The 17,735-nt window shown below is 36.4% G+C and overlaps 1 protein-coding gene across 6 annotated transcripts in view; it reads right to left on the bottom strand.

Annotated features, from left to right (window-relative positions):
* The window catches only part of LOC135216728 (uncharacterized), a 481,792-nt gene that overhangs the window by 20,643 nt on the left and 443,414 nt on the right, over positions 1 to 17,735 (bottom strand). For all 6 annotated transcript variants that reach the window (XM_064252201.1, XM_064252232.1, XM_064252208.1 and 3 more), the window contains exons 20-22: positions 16,986 to 17,107; positions 16,648 to 16,871; positions 11,529 to 11,638 (exon numbers count right to left, since the gene is read on the bottom strand). In XM_064252201.1, the coding sequence (XP_064108271.1) occupies positions 11,529 to 11,638; positions 16,648 to 16,871; positions 16,986 to 17,107 (456 nt within the window). The remainder of the gene's footprint in view (positions 1 to 11,528; positions 11,639 to 16,647; positions 16,872 to 16,985; positions 17,108 to 17,735) is intronic.

Raw genomic sequence — 17,735 nt, 5'->3', positions numbered from 1 at the left:
CCTACTAGGTGGCGCTAGAGAGGTGAGGCACGATTTTAAAATGAGTATTAAAGTACAGCTCAATATACTACACCTAGGTATTTACTGTTGGGGTAAAACAAAATTCTGACTGCCATTCCAGAGTTAAAGGTAGGAAAAATCTTAGGTCACGTGCATGCCCAGAATTTAGCCTCCAGAAAGAGACAAGTTCACTAACCACCTTAGTATTTATTTTTTCATTGCTACTGCATGTTAGCATATAGGCAAGATAGGAAGTGATATTTGATAAAAGGAGATCAGTGCCATATTTCCTTTGCCAATTTGCCTCGGTAAATTCTGTGTCAAAAGGAATTTGTTTTAGCCAGGTTCATGTGAGATAGTAGGTTCTCACATTATCTCTCTCTCTCGCTGCTGCCGTGATAGAAAGGAATAGGAAGAAATAGGCCAATTTGTGCTATCATTCTACCTCGAGTAAGGATTGGAAGAATTCCCTCTTGCCCCATTTGTAGAGTAATGCCCTTAAAATGATAATAAAATCTTCATGTAACTTTCATGTAAAAATAATACCGGATAACGAGATACTTACAGAGCAGTGTTTGTTATTGCAATGCTCTTTTAACCATGGGAAACTCCTTTCTTACTATTGTGTATCTGGGCAAGTAAAGCAGGTCCATTCATTCCTTCCCATACCTTTCAAGGTCAAAGACATCCATATCCGGAAGTCGCCAGGAAGTTTTGTCTGGACAGCTCGCCGAGGCGTCAACGAGTGATTTGTGACCAAGCTGAGCTCATAGTAAATTTCCCCAGCTATTATTTTGAGCAAGAAAGAGGGTTTCCTTTTATGTCTGAGAATTGGTGAATTTAGCAGAGAGTAAATTGTTACAATTGAGTGTAGGTAAAACTAGTCGCAGACCAGTGTCTTATTACTTTTCCACGAATCCGGAGATTCATTGTTATTCTTGGTACGTGGTAAACATTTTTGTAAGGCAGCCTATCAATTCCCGTTATCATTGTCTATTTTATCAACGCTTAGTTCTCGCTTTTTGCCTGATAGGAGGTCTGAGCATAAACCCATTAGACTAGCATTGAGAGAGAAAAAAAACCATGAAGACAACAAGGACTTCAATTTGCTAATTTAGGTCTTAGTGACGATCATCACATTGGGAAACTTTAGTAACCTCTGTGATAGCGATGTCTAATTCTGCAACTTGGAGGAACTGAAGCTTCCGTCATAGTGACTACTTATTTACATCTCAGTGATAATCAATTCCTGTTTCTAAGGAAGTCAATTTTATAGTCCAAGTGACAGTTTATTTTATGTCTTTGCGAACAATTGGTATTCAGTTCTTGAGGAATCCATACTTACAGTCCTAGTGACAATAATAGGTAACTTTTGAAAACGGTTTTGTAAATTTGCTGTGCAAGATGCCACCTTTGTTGGGCAGCTCTTTCTACAGGCAGAAGGGGTTGCCATGGGGCTTCCTTTAGGACCATTGTTTACCAACTTTTTTTTATGGGACATCTGGAGGAGAATTTTCTTAATGATTGTCCTGGGAATTTCAAGCCAGTTTTTTTTATGGAAGGTACGTTGACGATATCTTTGCATTATTTAAATTTTTGTGGCAATGCCAATTGTTTTTAGATTACGTGAATGAGGCCCACCCTAACATTAAATTTACAGTGGAACATGAGAAATATGACACCATTGCCTTCTTGGATATAAAAGTAACTAGGCTCGACCACTAATTTAACACAAGTGTCTTTAGAAAGAGTACTTTCACAGGCCTTGGTAATAACTTTTTTAGCTCGTATTTTTGTGCTTTTAAAATGAATGCTATTTCTACTTTGGTCTTTAGGGCTCTTCGGTAGGCTACACATCCGACTGTCTCTCCTTCCAACTTGAAGTTGAGTTTCTTATGAAATATTTTGTAAAGAAATCATTCCCAAAAATGATGGTTTTTAACATTATTAGTAAATTGCTAACGAAGTATCTATCAACACCCACTCTTAATTCAAATGTGCCTAAGCTGACCATCTACACACCCATTCCACTTAGTCATTCAAACAGTTTGCATTCTAAAGCTAAAAATATTATTGAAAAGGAATTTGGCTTTTTGTAATTTAATCTCATTCCTATGAATCCTCCAAAAATTTGAGTTTTTTTTAATGACAAGGACTATTTGCAGGATTTCATGAAATCCAATATTATATATAAATTTGAATGCCCAAGATGTCTCGGTATTTATGTTGATTCTTCGTGGAGACTTTTACAAGTCCGGTATTACAGTCATTTGGGACTGACTTACAGAACTAGGTCTAGAATCTCTAATCCCGAGTTCTCTAGTATTAGAACACATGCAACGAGTTGTAAACTTACCACTGACCAGAAACATTTCTGTATCGTTGGCACCACAAAGCAAACTACCCACCTAACTATCTTTGAGTTATTGTTTATTAATCAACTATCCCCCAGTTTAAACTCCAACACTTCATCTCCTCTCTCTTTGGTATAAGGTTTATGTTGTGTGCAGACCTTACCATGTTTAGTCTTTCAGCTCTTTCCTCCTTCTTGAATAGGTAGCTTTCTTCTCATTCTCTGTTTGAACGTTCTGATTATATTTTAATTTCTATTTCTTGTAATTTGTAAGCTTATTTTAATTGTAGTATTTTTAATTGCAAACTGATGATGCGTTGGTGACAACATGAAACCTTTCCCATTAATAAAACACGTGTACCTGACTGTCATCTGATTGGACCCCTCTTCCTTGATATTTATGGTTTTCCTGGTTATATATATATATATATAGATATATATATATATATATATATATATATATATATATATATATATATGTATATATATATGAATTAATGTTCTTTAATATCTAATTCGCTCTACCTTGGAACTAATATATTTTCATATATGTTAACTAAAGGGGAATTTTTAGTTGGTAAGAAATTCATCGGCTCATTGACTCGAACTACAGAAGCAAGAATTCAGGATGAAAATTGACACTATACCCACAAGGCTATCATGAGAGGCATAAGTTAACGCCACATCTTACCTACAAATCTCTGTCGCTCTCAGGTATTCTTTGTTTTAGAATCGGCATCAACCCACCTCCACCTTGAAAACTTTGTACTGCGTTGGGCGTATCCAAATTTTACTATATTTCAAGTCTTGAAATCGTTTTCATTGGAATCGTTTGCACATGCAGAGGGATGAAAAGCAGTGACTGTACTCTACAAAACGAGAATATGCATATGTTTAACTTAAAGTTACAGTATTAGGCTATACAAGTCATACTGAATATAAGTTGCAAAGATTTTTCTTACTGAATGAACCTGGCACATCAACATCAACAAAGGGAATTTCTGTCAGCTCAAATCTTAAATCAAAACAGCCAACCTTTTGATGTCTTAAATCTCCAAACTTATGCAGGCCTCCAAACTTTGTAGTTACAGCCTTCACCTCAACACCACAGGTTTAGGGCAGCAACCCTTTGTTGACAAAACTACATCAATATTGACTCCTCTATGTTCTCATAACAGCCTTTTGCCATGACAATGCAGGCTCGACTCCTGGCAGTCTTCTTCCTGAAGTCCTTCAGGTACGTCTTCAGCTTGTCCTGGAAAGTTTTGGTATCATGCAGGGTTGACAGGGCAATGCTATTATATTCCTTTATGATACATGACCTAGTCCAACCTTCCTCAATTCCCCCTGCGATTTCTAGTTTCCGCTGAAGGGTCAAATATTTCCTCACCCTCTTAGGATGAGGTGGGGCCATACACAACACCAGCATCACCTGCAGTGCTGCAGGCACTTTAATGAAAGATATGTGCTTGGGATCAGTTGTGAAAGCAATACGCTTGCAAAAAGTTCAAATAAGCAACTGATCAGCTCAACTGTACAACAAGGGAAAATGATCTTAGTTACCATGGGCAGTGATACTTTCCAGATGTAGCTAATCAGCATAAGATAATGTTTATTAACCAGAAAAAGAAAAAAATCACAATGCGTATGTTTCCCCCAATAGCAAGAAAGCTTACAAAAAACATGAGTGCTTGTCCACACCTGCACATTCTATAATATGCTATTAAACTGTTAATGTATCCATATCAGCCAAGAAAAAGAGATAAGCAAAGTGATATTTCATGTGTTAAGTGATGTATGTAATTCAAAACCAATGACAACCTCTCTACATTCCTATTTCGCTTTGTGTTTGTTTCTTAGCACAGTATCATGTGTTGCATTTTTTGTGCTCTGCTTGATTTACTGTACAGTATTTCACGCCAAATATTGCTTTAAGATATGCGATACCTCAGCTGCTCTATCTCTCTCTCTCTCTCTCTCTCTTTCTCTCTCCACCATATCTTCCTTTTTTTTGTTTGTGCTTGATGTATTTCATTACAAGTTACTATGCAGCACTGTATATATCCTGTAATAAAATGTGGAAAAATCATAAACATAAAAAAACATAAAACGAAACAAGCTTTAACAAAGTCAAACACCACATTTCCGATTCCTCCCAGCCAGAAAGAATCCTTCTCTGCTCCACCCACCTTCCTAAATCATCCATTCTCTGGGCGAGTCTTTCACTTTCGCTCCCCTCCTATGGTGCCCAGCCACCCGTGGACACCCCCTCCCCCAAACCCCACCTTGGAAACTTTTTTTTTCTTTGCCTCCCACACCCTAAACCTTTATCAGTATCTTTATGGGTGTAAGCAATGTTACCAACATTTCCTTAGGCCACATAGCATTTCCAACCATCGGAGAGCAGTTTTCCATTTTTGGGGGGAAATTTATTTGTATTAATATCTTTGGTCCCTGGTCAAGTTGTTTCAGATAATGTAGAGGTCAAGGTAATGAAGATCTAGATAATCAAGAGATGACTGTATACCTTTCCTGAACTAGCATCAGGAACATCCTGCTCCAGCAACACCATGTTTATCTATGGCAGTAACTGAGTTTTGCTACTCAGTGTGATGACCATTGTAATTACCAATGAAAATGAATTAAGCCTTGGAATCAGCTTTCTACACTGCTGCCATATTGGTAAGCAAGTAGCCAAAAATAGATTCATCCAAACATGGGTTCCTATAGCAGCAAAAACTTGAAGATTTATTTGTCTACCACAGATTTTAAGAACACTCATGCAGTTACCTATGTGATCAGAAAAAACCCTCTCCAATATACAATGCCATTTCACAGGCCCTTGGAATGGCATCACACTTGAGTGGTCCCATTCCAAGGCATTAAATAGGCTTCTTAATCCCTACCGCTCTCAGGTCTCCAAGCAGCAGATTGTGGTCAACTGTGTCGAATGCTGCACTTCGGTCGACCATAACCAGGATGACACATTTTCCATTTGCTATAATTTTTACCATATTTATAATTGCGCCCAATATATACTCTTGTTAGGTTATTACTGTAATTATTTATTCTTTTTTTTTTGTACGCTGATGGATCAAGTACAAAGTTGAGTTAATTCATGTGTTTCCACGTTTGTGCGTGAACTACCATTTTTATAAGTTTTGATTAGTACGTTAGGTGGGATATTGGTCTATAGAAGCTTAGATGTTCTTTATCGCCTTTTATACACACACACACACACACACACACACACACACATACACACACACACACACACACACACACACACACACACATATATATATATATATATATATATATATATATATATCTATATATATATATATATATATGATATATATATAGATATATATCAAGGAAAACTGCAGTCGTTCGAGATATATTCTCAAGGAAGCAAGGGAGACGTCTTCTGGTAATTCAAAAAGGCTTTATTAAGCGACGTTTCGGGGTCCAGCCCCATCATCACGGCTGTAAAAAGGATTAATGCACATAAATATAATAGACGGCTAAACTTATTTTGACAATATCAAAATATAACTCCCAAAACTGATGAAAGGTTTTAGCCTCTTTAATCACTTATGGGAAACGGGTCATATTCACAGTGGGTGTTTTTGGATTTTCTCATCTTTTCGATGTCATTCATATTCAGTTCTTTAAATTTACTGATTTTGCTATTTCTCATTGTGATCACTGGGAGATCTGGAGGATCCCTCTTATCTACACTATGACAGGTTCCTACTATTTTTCCTTCAAAGTAGTTCACGAAGTTATTGGCCATGATTTTGTAGTCACTAGTGACATCGGGTAGAACTTTCTCTTTCTTGTGTTCCAATTATTCATGGATTTTGGGAGGACTTTTCTCTTCATTAAACATCTTATTATAATATATTTTCAAGTCGTTACTGGTTGCTGGCTGTTTGATACAGTGACCAATTTTCACTACTTCTTGATTCTTTCGATCTTTTAGATAAATCTTCATTTTTTTCCTTTTCTTAGCTTCACACAGTTCATTATTAAACCATTTGGCCTTTTCTTTAACTATTATTTGCCTTGTCTCCTCTGGACATTTATCATTGTAGTTTGACGCCAACATACCTTTGCTATAGACTGTAAAACTGCTTTCACATACTTGGTCGCCTGTCAAAGTATTCCTCAAATTACACCTACACTCTTGGTTTGTTTCTATTATTTTCTTATGCTTTCAACGATAAATTCATCAGCTTTAAAATAGGTTTTGTTTCATTAGTTTTTTTCAGTGCCAAGCCTTTCCAGATATTTATACTAAATGTAACTAACTTGTGTATTGGAGATATATCCCGCATTCACGTTTAACTCGTATGTCGCTCACAATCTCGCTCCTCTTGTTTTGTATCACAAGGTCGATGGGGTGGTTCAATAATGATGTAGGTTTCCTCACAACATTTACGAGGTCGTGGGTTTTAAGAAACTCTATGAATTCTTTGCCATAGTATTTGTTATCGTTATAATCTAGACGTAAGTTCAAGTCACCACAAATCAGTATATTTTAGTTATCAGCTAACGAGCCGAGGAGGTTACTGAATTCGTCTAGGAACGATCTCATACTTGTGCTTGGTAGTTTACATACTGTTATGATTTGTGTGTTTGCTATGTCTGTAATTTTGGTGTTATTGTATTCAAATGTACTGAACACATTTTGGTTCGTCATAGATACTTTGTTTACTCTTTTGATAACAATTCCCATTTCATCACCGTTTTTGTTTTCTCACCTGGCGACATTTCTTTTATTTCAGAATAATCATTCACATTATTACTTAACCAGGTCTCCGTTAGCATGCATATATCTAGATTGTGATCATTTCTAAGGTTCCTAATAGTGTTGGCTTTATTTCCTTCTTACTGCATGCGTATTAAATTGGACAGAACATTATTAGTCCGAGCCATGATCCGTAGGTTATGTTTCGCCTTTGATATTTCTTCTTTAGATACTATGCACTTATTGGCATCATAGGTTTTATGTTTAGTATCATTGTGGCCTTCCTTTACGCAAATGTTACACTTTAATATGTTGCTGGCACATTCATTTGATTTGTGATTTTCACCACATTTAGGGCGAACTTGGCCATTTCTACAATTTGTTGCACTTTGACCAAATTCCTGACACTTATAGTATTGATAGGGCATGTAACAGTCGTATACTCTTTGTTACCGCTACCATAGATAGCCCTTTCGTATTTGTGGTGTGCATTTGATGATATAGTGCAGATATTTGTCATTTTTGGCTTTCATCACCTTTGCAATTTTCAGGCCGTCATTTTAATGAATGAAAATACGTAACCAAGGATTTTTCTTTACAATGTTATTGACAATGACACCTTAATCCTTGGAGAACATATACGGCTTTTATTTTGGGTTTAAGTCTACCCTTCTCATTCACGGATATATTGCCGAATTCCCGAATCTCCAGTTTTGCCTTTCTAAGTTTTCTGCTGTCTTAAAATCTTACAAATAAGTGTCCACCTCTTGTCGTTTTAATTTGTTCAACTGGCGTTGCTCGTTATTCTATTCAATCAGAACTTTTTTTTTTTTGTCTTTAGTGATTCAGCATAATTCTTGTCTATGTTTGTCTTTACATCTTTATCAATACTAAATTTTGTTTTGAATTTCATGAATGTTGATCATTACACCACTGGTTTTCTGAGCCGAATCCTTAGGTCTCTGTGTTTGCTTTTATTTCTTCAAATTTATCTTCAATGAGTTTTTTGTGTGTTCTTTGTTCAGGCTTCTTGCAATTATTACAGATGAACAATATATACTGTCACTCAGAGGCATGGGTGTGTATTTGTCATCAATACCTGAATATCTATAGTGGAACCATGTATCACATATGTCACAGCAAGTTCCTTCGTCATCGACTTCATCAGAGCAATGCCCACAAGTAGCTTAATCTCCCTCAATTTGGATTGACTCATCCTCATCCAGTCTTTTAAAATCTTTAGTGTTCCATCTCTATGTGCTACTTCAATAATTAGGAGATAATGTTCGTATGGCAGTTTTGATCCTTCTTCTACTTGATTTAATTTCTACAGTATTGTTCTCTTTTTCCTTCCTCTCCTTCGCACTCGTTTTGAACATAAGCATTTTACACAGAGCATTTTACAGACACATGCTTCGCACGACCACTACTCACTGAAAATATAAGGTTCTGGAAAAAATCAGGAGTCAATCAATTTGATTCTTTTGTCATTTAAGGTAGAAGGTGGGAGAGAAAAGTAAATCTTAGCAGTAAAACTATGAAATTTAAAAAGAATCAGAGGTACTTTACTAGGTTGAATACTTATCGAAAATTTGTAGTGGAATGTTATTGGATATGGTGCGTAACCCTTATAATGATTTTTATCATGATTACGTGATCAGTCAGGAACTCTGCCAGTAGCCTAGAGTCATGGGGATGTCAGTGGATTGGATGGTAAGTCTAAAGAGGAGCAGATCTCCAATATCATATGACTAAGATAAGTGCATTTTTATCTTGATATAAAACAAATTCATCCCCAAGAAAGAGAAAAGTTAATTGTATCAGAGGCTCAAAAATAATCACAGTCAGAAAAGACTTTCCAATAACAAATCAGAAATGGCATATATATAATGGTAATGTATTCAGAAGACGTAGTTAACAAGGCTTATGGAAAGAGGTCACAGGAGGGAGAGCTAGTACTACGTCAAGAAGAATAAGAACTGTTACCTGTACCTTAAAAGTGGGATTTAAAGGGGAAGATCATGTAAAACAAGCATTGCTGACACAACAAAAATGAGAAAATTTGATAAAAAAAAACAAGACCTAAAATCAGAAGTGGCTGCACAGGGAAATGGCTGAGTAGAAGGGGGAGAATATCCAACTACCAACTGAGGGGTAGACGCCACAGCAGGAGCAGAACTTGAAAGAGGGAATAAAAGATGCAATTATTTCTTTCAAGGCTCGAAGCTCTCCCTGCTGTCTTTGGGTGAAGACTAAAATATTTCCCATGACTGAACATACAAAATGTTGAAGATTTTCTACAGACTGCATCAGAGAGCAGATATAGTCAAGATCTCTCTTCACAGGTAATAACATCTCTTGCATGGGTGGTCAAGTAAGCCTTTGACCTACACAGGGAAATAATTTTAATGTGGTAAACCAAAAGTCTTAAAATATTCTACACATATGGAACAGAAAACTGGTGAGTATTAAATGGCCAAGATTGTCCTGCCAAGAAAAGATCTGAAACGCTTTTAAAAATGAAGCATGGACCAAAGAGAGGGAGCCAGGTATTACATGGAAAAAAATTCTGAAAATGGAAAATCTGGCCTGGTAAGAAAAACAGTGTCTACAAAACAGACAGGAAAGAGTGGAGGAACAAATGCTAGTATTAGGATAACGTAAAACTATTATTATTTCTTTTGTTGATTTAAATCAGCCTTGTTTACTTTTTTGTTTACTTTTAAGTTAAATTTTTGCTGAGTATGTTTACTCTTGTGTTACCGTAAGTTAAGTGGCTTTGCGATTGTTTCAGTGTTTTAGCGCCTCCTCCTCCTCTTTTGTGTATTAGTGAACTATCGTTTTAACGATTGTTATTCTTTTGCTTTGAGTGTTTATAAACACTGGGAAGGTGAGGAGTGAACATGGTCGACCGGTCAACGGGAGTTCGGGTCTTGACAAGCTCTCACCGGTACTGTTTTGCCGTCGCAGCATTTATTTTGATTTGGAGGACGACTTTGGATAATTACCTTTTGGACCACGCACTTGGATATTTCCCTCACGGATTTTGGAAGACGCATATATACGTCTGTTGAGTGTGTCCCTGGATCACGGCTTTTTCTCGCGCAGGTGTTGTTGTCACCTGCGACCTTCACACTGCTGTTGAGAGTTTAGCAGACGCTCTGTCATCTGCGACCGCTGTTTCTGCCCCTTTTTCCCGTCTGAGGATTTTGACGGAAAACCAGTGTCGTCGCTGTATCCCGGCACTGGATTCTGGATTTACCTGCCGTGTCATCCTCGTCCAGCTGTTATACGGGAGTGAGAGTTACTTGACTCGTGAGGTGGATAGTAGGGAGTCTGTCGCCAGGTAAGACGTACTATCGTTCCTCTCGTATCGGGAGATGTGTTGCCCTTCAGTACCTGGCGTACAGTATTTGCCCTTCCGTTAGCAGCTTGATGGACTGATCGCGGCCCTGAATTCAACTCTTCTGGTATTTCACTGAAGGTGAAATTATATATTTTTGCCAATTTTCATTATTCATAAATATATATATGTATGTTTACATGTATATATTGTCATAGTTTATTGTATGTTGGTATTTAGTGGACTGAGTTCCACATTGCTTAGCTTGGTGTTATAGGTAGGAATATTAAGGTTTTCCTTGTTTTCATCTCCTACTTCTTTCTATCTTATTATTATTAGGTTATTGGTGATTTTGGCTAGCCTTATTTTGGATCCAACTTGTTATATATTAAGTGTGTTTTCTCTCTTGGGGTTTTCTCTTGTTTAGGGCTTAGTGTATTAGCTTTAGGTTTTCTTGTGAGTTCCCGAGAACCAGGTATTTGTTCTCTTGAATATTCTGTACAATTAAGTGTATTTAATCTCACAAGGTTGATTTAAGTCATTGTTCTAGTTTATAATAAATATTGTTAAGTTTTCTGAGTTTCTGTTTCCGTCCTTCCTTGTCACTGAGGTACATTTACTGACTGCAATCCTTGAGAATATAAAGACCTAAAAAGAACCTGTACTGCAACCTGGGAGGTTGTAACAGCTAGTGATGATAATAAAAAGAGAACTTGAATAAGGGCAAGTTTGCTCGAATAACTGAAGATTTTCTCTCTCTCACTGTATTCCTCTTTGGAGTTCTCATGGGTTTATATTCTGCTGACTCTGTCCTTAAGGGGTTTCAGCTGCAGATTTAAAGAAAGAATGAAAGAAAAGTAGATGTGAGATGCAATGATCGTATGCTTATTTGGGGGGTGGATGGGGGAGGGGGTGGATGGGCATTCCTTTCACTTACCAGTGTAGTAGAACTATATTAGTGGTATCCAAGTCAAAGGTTTATTGTAAAATCAAGGAACAAAACACTTTTAATTTTAAAGCATTCAAAACCGTTTTCATTTTAAAGCAAAAAGGCACAAACGAAGAGAGTGTCTTACCTGTGAACATCTTGATCTGCATTATGGCAAGGGACCGTATTACTTCCAGCTTTACAGGGACATTCACATTCTACAGCACATGTGTCATGGCACTCCAAACTGCTCCCTTTCTATTTATTTATATGAAAAAGAAGAAGCAAGATAAAATAATAAGAGATTTAATAATATTTTGTTTATAACATTAAAAGCAAAACTGACAAATACCTACAATAATAATAGTAATACAAGTAATAAATCATTAGGATAGCATATAATAATAATTTGACTTGATAACCATAATGCATGCTCAGTCAATGTTTCTATATATAAGGTTTTTCTATCTCTTAATGAGCAAAACTGCTACAACTGATTATAACTAAGTTTTTTTGAACAGCCTAAACTATACTAAAATATCTGACTGAAAACGATTGATATCTTGGTAATTCTTAATTTTCACAGTCATTTAGAATACTATTGCAATTTAATTTCACAGCCTCCCAAGTACTAATTGTGTAGTTGTGTACCTGATTACCTCCACATATCTTGAAATAGCTTCAAGTATAACAACTCAAGAGACTGTACATTCATATTAGCCCAAAGGTTTATAGAACTATATCCATGCATACTTCTGAAGGAGGCTGGCCACTGATGTACTTGTGACCAAGACTCCATCGAGACAACTTGCATTGCCTTGTATGAACTTTAGTATAGTGTGGAAGGAGAGACAGCGACAGTTGCAAAGGAGGTTGAACAATGTTTTCCAGCTGGCCCATGAGTCAATCGTCGGTGGTCATCTTGTGGGTAGGGAGACTCAACCAGTTTTTACTAGCAAGAAGTGGTTGTAAATGTCGACAGGTTTCTATATGCATTTTTTGACGTCGCAGCATAATTAAACGGAACTGAATTAAATAAATGAAAAAAGCAAAAGGAATAAATAACTAAAATACACAAAGTGTAAATTTCTCATATAGCCATGGCATTGAGCCAATCTTCAGATATATACTTCTGAGCCATAAATGATCATAAAAATATAAAATATATGATTTAAATGATGTAGATGTTTCTTTTCAGAACAAATGATATCTCCACCAGTAGCAGATGGGTTACAGTTTCAATGGGCATAATATAATTCTTCAGTAATTCTTACAGAATTAATTTTCTTTTGTCATTTAAAAATTTTGCATGTTTGGTTCATTTATAATTTTTTGCAAACAAATAAAAATGAAGATATTTAAAAGCGAGAAAAGTAGGGAGACAAAAAGAGAGAGGGGGTGGGATGACAGCAATAATATGCAGTAAGTATTAGAACGACAAGACTATTTGTCGTCTATAGAATCAATATCAGTTAAAGAAAGGTGTGTGCGGAAATAACACAATATCTTTAACGTATATTGATTCTATAGACCACAAAATATTCTTGTCATTCTAGGTGCGTTGTACTGATAATTTCAAGCCTTATTCCGGCTCATAACACTACTTTTTTGGATTCAAATATTTGCCCAACTTCTTGAAACTGCACATGTGAGTGCATAATACTGGACGTGCCATCTGGTGTAATTTGCTTTTTTTTTTATAACGTGAAAAATTATAGTGCTAAAAGGAATTTCATTAAGAGAAAGTTTATTTTCTTACATCACGCGTGACATACTTTTTACGACTAACATATAACTTTATCTACTTGAGATTTTAGGAAAAACGAAATTAAACGTATTTTTGTATGACCAAATTAGGTGAGTCTAGGGTAAATAATAAGACCGCAATAAGTTTGTGACTTAATACGACGGATTGACAGACGGGACGGACGGACATATCGATTCTTAGTAGTAAAAGGTCTGACCATTACAGTCACAACTTTCTCAAAAGGAATATTATATAAATGAGGCCTGAGAGAATAAACTTCCAAGCCTCATTTTCCCAGTTTCCAAAACTCTTTTTTGTAAGTTTAGCTCTTGGGACTGCCAGACCTTTGGCCTTCTCCAAAATCCCCACCTCCAAACATTCACTCCTCTAATGAGATTGGTAGATTGTTCGTTCACCTTTTACTATTTCCCAAAGCTATTCTTGCGTTTCTTTGTACACAATGCAGACACAAAATATTTATTCAACTACTGTCACACTTCATTTTAGTAACTGTCTTACGAATTAAATTGTTGTATAGACAATGACATGGCTTCAAATGCTTTCATCAATGGCACCTTCTTAATCTTTTTCCACTCTGCAAACTAAAGTTTGTGATGCGTTTCGTACTCAAGTTTGCAGCTTTACTTCTTGTTGTCCTGTCAAACTTAAATTCATTAAAAATCAGGCTTCATTTTAAAACTAAGATTTAAGGAGTTAAAAATATTTGATCCAGTTAAAATTATTCTTTTGATGACCTGAAATCGTTATTCTTTGTTGATAGACACTGTTTCCCTTCTCTGAGTCAGGATTTCTAGAACTTATTATTTGATCCCTCAGTGGTAGTATTTTTCCATATATGTTTGGGGACTTCATTGCAGATCTAACTCCCTGTGGTGAGTGCACTACTTTAAAATCTGTTTGGCTAAATATGGCAACAATGGACATCTCTCCTGGGAAGATTTTGTCTGATGGCAGTGTAGAGATGTTAACCTCAACTGATCTTTTCTAAGACTTAATTCTAAAGGGTGAATTCTTTGTTGATGTTGATTCCTCAATGCTGATGAAGAGAAAGGTAGACCTCCGGCTGAACAATGCAGTCCTCCTGGCTATATTTGCAAGTTTTTCATCAATTCCTTGAATAATTTCTCTAGGAAGAAGAAGAAAGCAGCATGCTATTCCCAATAGCTACATCTGACATGTCCTTAGTAGAAGGGATTTTCCTCAGTTTCTAGAGCAAGAGCACTTGCTGCTGAGACGACCCCTCCCTGCCAATTAATTAAGGAGATGGACCCTTGTAAATCTATTAAAAAATATACCTTTCTGAGATCATGTGATGGATCTTGGTGTGATTGTAGCAGGGGGCATCATGGACCATAACACCCAGAGTAACAGAGAATTCCTTGGTTGTGCATCAAATTCTGGGATTTTATAAAATAAGCTTACCCACTAATCTCAAAAGAAAATAAAAATGGAGTGCCTTTCATCAGAAAAAAAAGTCATTGAGGTTTGCTGTGACCAATTTAGTCATTTGGTTACTGCTTTAGCCCTACTACTGAGGTCTCTTTCAAGAGTTGAGATGGGCACTGAAGACTGAAGATGTCATAAAACAGTCCAGGCCTTCAGTAAATCATGATTAATGTTGTAGAGCTCAAAAATGTTCTGCAAGTTCTTCATCTATGGACATTAGGTGATCTTGTGAAGACTTGGACCTTTTTCTTGTTTGAAAGTTAAGCAAGGTTTGAAAGACTTGAGGGACCACAAAATTTCTGAAAATTCTTCTGAAGAACTATTCCAAGCACCTGGAGAGCGAACTGACAATGTAGTTGCTTGTTTGATCTACCAACAGAGAGCTTGCTGATGGTCTCAATCGTCTTCGGCATTGGTAACAACCTAAAAAGTCGCCATAATTAAGTCTACCCTGGCCTAGAGCAGTTCATTCAACTCCTGCTAGGAGATTCAGACTCTGAGTCCTGGTTAAGCCTTAAGGAACACAGGTTGCTGCAGTTCCATGGTGTCAGATGTCTGTACTCTTAAGTCTCTTTAATGATAAGAATCACAGTTTCGTTCCCTGTTTGAATACTTTTATGGAAAAGAGTAGTCTGCCCTTATTATCTCCTAAATGGCCTTCATAATCTGATGAATTTCTGCTGTGAACATCCAGTATTATCACTGACCTAGGGAAGAGGTAGGGTTTTGGTTATGGTAGAGGGAATTAATTTTTACTGGAATTAGTTATTACTGGGGCCTTTCTAGGAAAGAAACATGCTGCCTGCACAAATATTGCTAACTCTGGCATGAGAGTTACTTTAACACTGCAGGAGCATTGTCATGGTGTAAGAGTGGTTGACAGCATCTAGAAGCCAATTAAGTAGAGGTTACAGCTGTAGAGGGGTTGTTTCAGCAAAGGAGCCAAAGGAATATCTTACCCTGTAGCGTGTGAAAGACGGCATAAATCGTTATTCAATTTCCTTTTGTATGTGAGACTCTGGGATTCATTCCATGATTAGTTCCAAAGCCCTTCCTCGAAATATTTTCTTACTCATGGCACAAGGCGTGGTTTTGACCATAACAAGTGGCATAGCTTCGGTCACAGTACCAACCAAGGAAAAATGCTCCTTGATCAATTCAGAATGAGAGTGGGAGACAAACAATTTGTTACAAGCTGGAGAGGCTGTTTACAAGTCTTTTGGAGCATGACATTTGTAAGACCTATTCAGCACTAACCACTAACCAAAACCTATGGTTCACATTCCAGTTCTCACAAATCACAAATGTTCGTTGTTTCCTCAATAAAGATTTACATGCAACCTGACAGGTCCAATGAGGCAAACTTGGAAATGTGTCATGCACAAGCAAACAACCCATTTTACTGTGCCCAAAGCGCAAAGAATAATAAAAAAATACAAAAATAAAAACACAAAAATTTGCATAAATTTTAGAATAACATTTTATTCTAAAACATTTTCCTGTTAACAAAAATTAGGAACTGAATACAAATTGCATGAACCCTTGTTTCTGTAATCAAATTAATGAATGTAACAGAATATGCAAAATTAAAAAGAAAATGGGCAGAGACTTATCAAACTTAAACTATGGGTACTTGATGCCAACATCATTTCCCTTCCAAATGCACACCACCTAAGAAAATATTCATTGAAAAAGCAAAGGTAAGAAATCACAGAAAAATGGAAACTTTTTCCGAGATATAAGCTGGCATAAAGGCTGTATTCTTCACAACAATGCAATCTGGGAGGGAGATGAGCTGTATGAATACTACATGGTCGCACAACAGGAGGCAAGATGCGGAGTGAGGGATGAAGGGATAGCTATGAATAATGAAGGAGTTCTTTTAATTTTGTAGCAGGTTGGTGTGACTGGGATAGTCCTACATGGAGAACAATTCAACATTTAAAACAGATTTCACTAACAATCTGTGAAAAAAAAGATTACTGCGAGCATCAGGTAATTCCTTCCAGAAGCCTCACGACAGCTGTAAAACATCAATAAACAAAATAATTACCTTGAAAGGGTCACAGTTACAACTTCTATCACTTGCTCCATTCCCTCTTACGATCAAGTGCAGATTGGTTTGGGCAATCTTGTAAACAGTGTAAATAGATGTAGGTGCTTTGTATACTGTATCTCTTCCTTTTAAAGCAAACGACCAGTAGTAAAATGTTAAATTCTCTTCATAGTCATGGCATGCCCTTCGTTGTAGGAGGTATTTCGATATCATGTTCAAAGCTGAAGAAGAAAATGCAAAACTTTTACTTCTGAATAATGAGTTTTACTTCTGAATAATGAGAGTGAATAACTACTCAAAATTAAGATAATTTTGCTATGTATTATTACCCTTACCTAGGTCAGGTGCAACGCGTGTTATGTGAGCAGCCACGATTTCTGTATCTTTATTACAACTTTCAGTATACTCCCAGTCACTCTTGAGGACCACATACCCCAAGCTGTCAACTAAGATGCATCTGTTGGCAGAAAGAAACTGTACTTTGTTTTTTGATTTCACAATAACTTTCAAACATTCACATACATTCTGTCACCAAGAAATTTACAGAATGATCAGATAATAATCCAGATAGTTAACTGGGTAAACCTTCACTCTAGTAGGGTATATTCCCATCCAGATGTTTATTTCTAAATGAATGGTACAGAATGAGCAGAAAATTAATTCAAAAGATGTTCAAGAATAAGCAGAAAATTAATTCAAAAGATGTTCAAGAATAACGTGGTTGAGGGTAATCAAGAACAACTGGCTCAGTGCTTAAGGAAACGAAGTTTATAATTAAAGAATTAGTTATACTCACAAGCACTTGAAACCCATAATTCATAACTTGCAATAATAAGACAGAGACTACCAATTCTGTTGTCTGCAGTTATTATTTCACATGAGCATTCATGTATAAACATTCCTGTAGAACAAACCAAAAGATCCACAAATAGAATGTCTATACTGTAATTGCAAAAAAGAAAAACAGGACCAAGAGAAGTAAGGTAAAATCTCTCTTTAAACTAAAATTTAATTTTCTCACATTAAAATTCATTAGTTTATGTTGCCTATTTTGTGTATACCTGATGAAGAAGTTTTTTTTTCTG

This window comes from Macrobrachium nipponense, chromosome 19 (assembly GCF_015104395.2).
Source record: "Macrobrachium nipponense isolate FS-2020 chromosome 19, ASM1510439v2, whole genome shotgun sequence".
Classification (NCBI taxonomy): domain Eukaryota; kingdom Metazoa; phylum Arthropoda; class Malacostraca; order Decapoda; family Palaemonidae; genus Macrobrachium; species Macrobrachium nipponense.
Note: the sequence above shows the minus strand (reverse complement) of the source record. Positions and strands in the feature narration are given on the sequence as shown.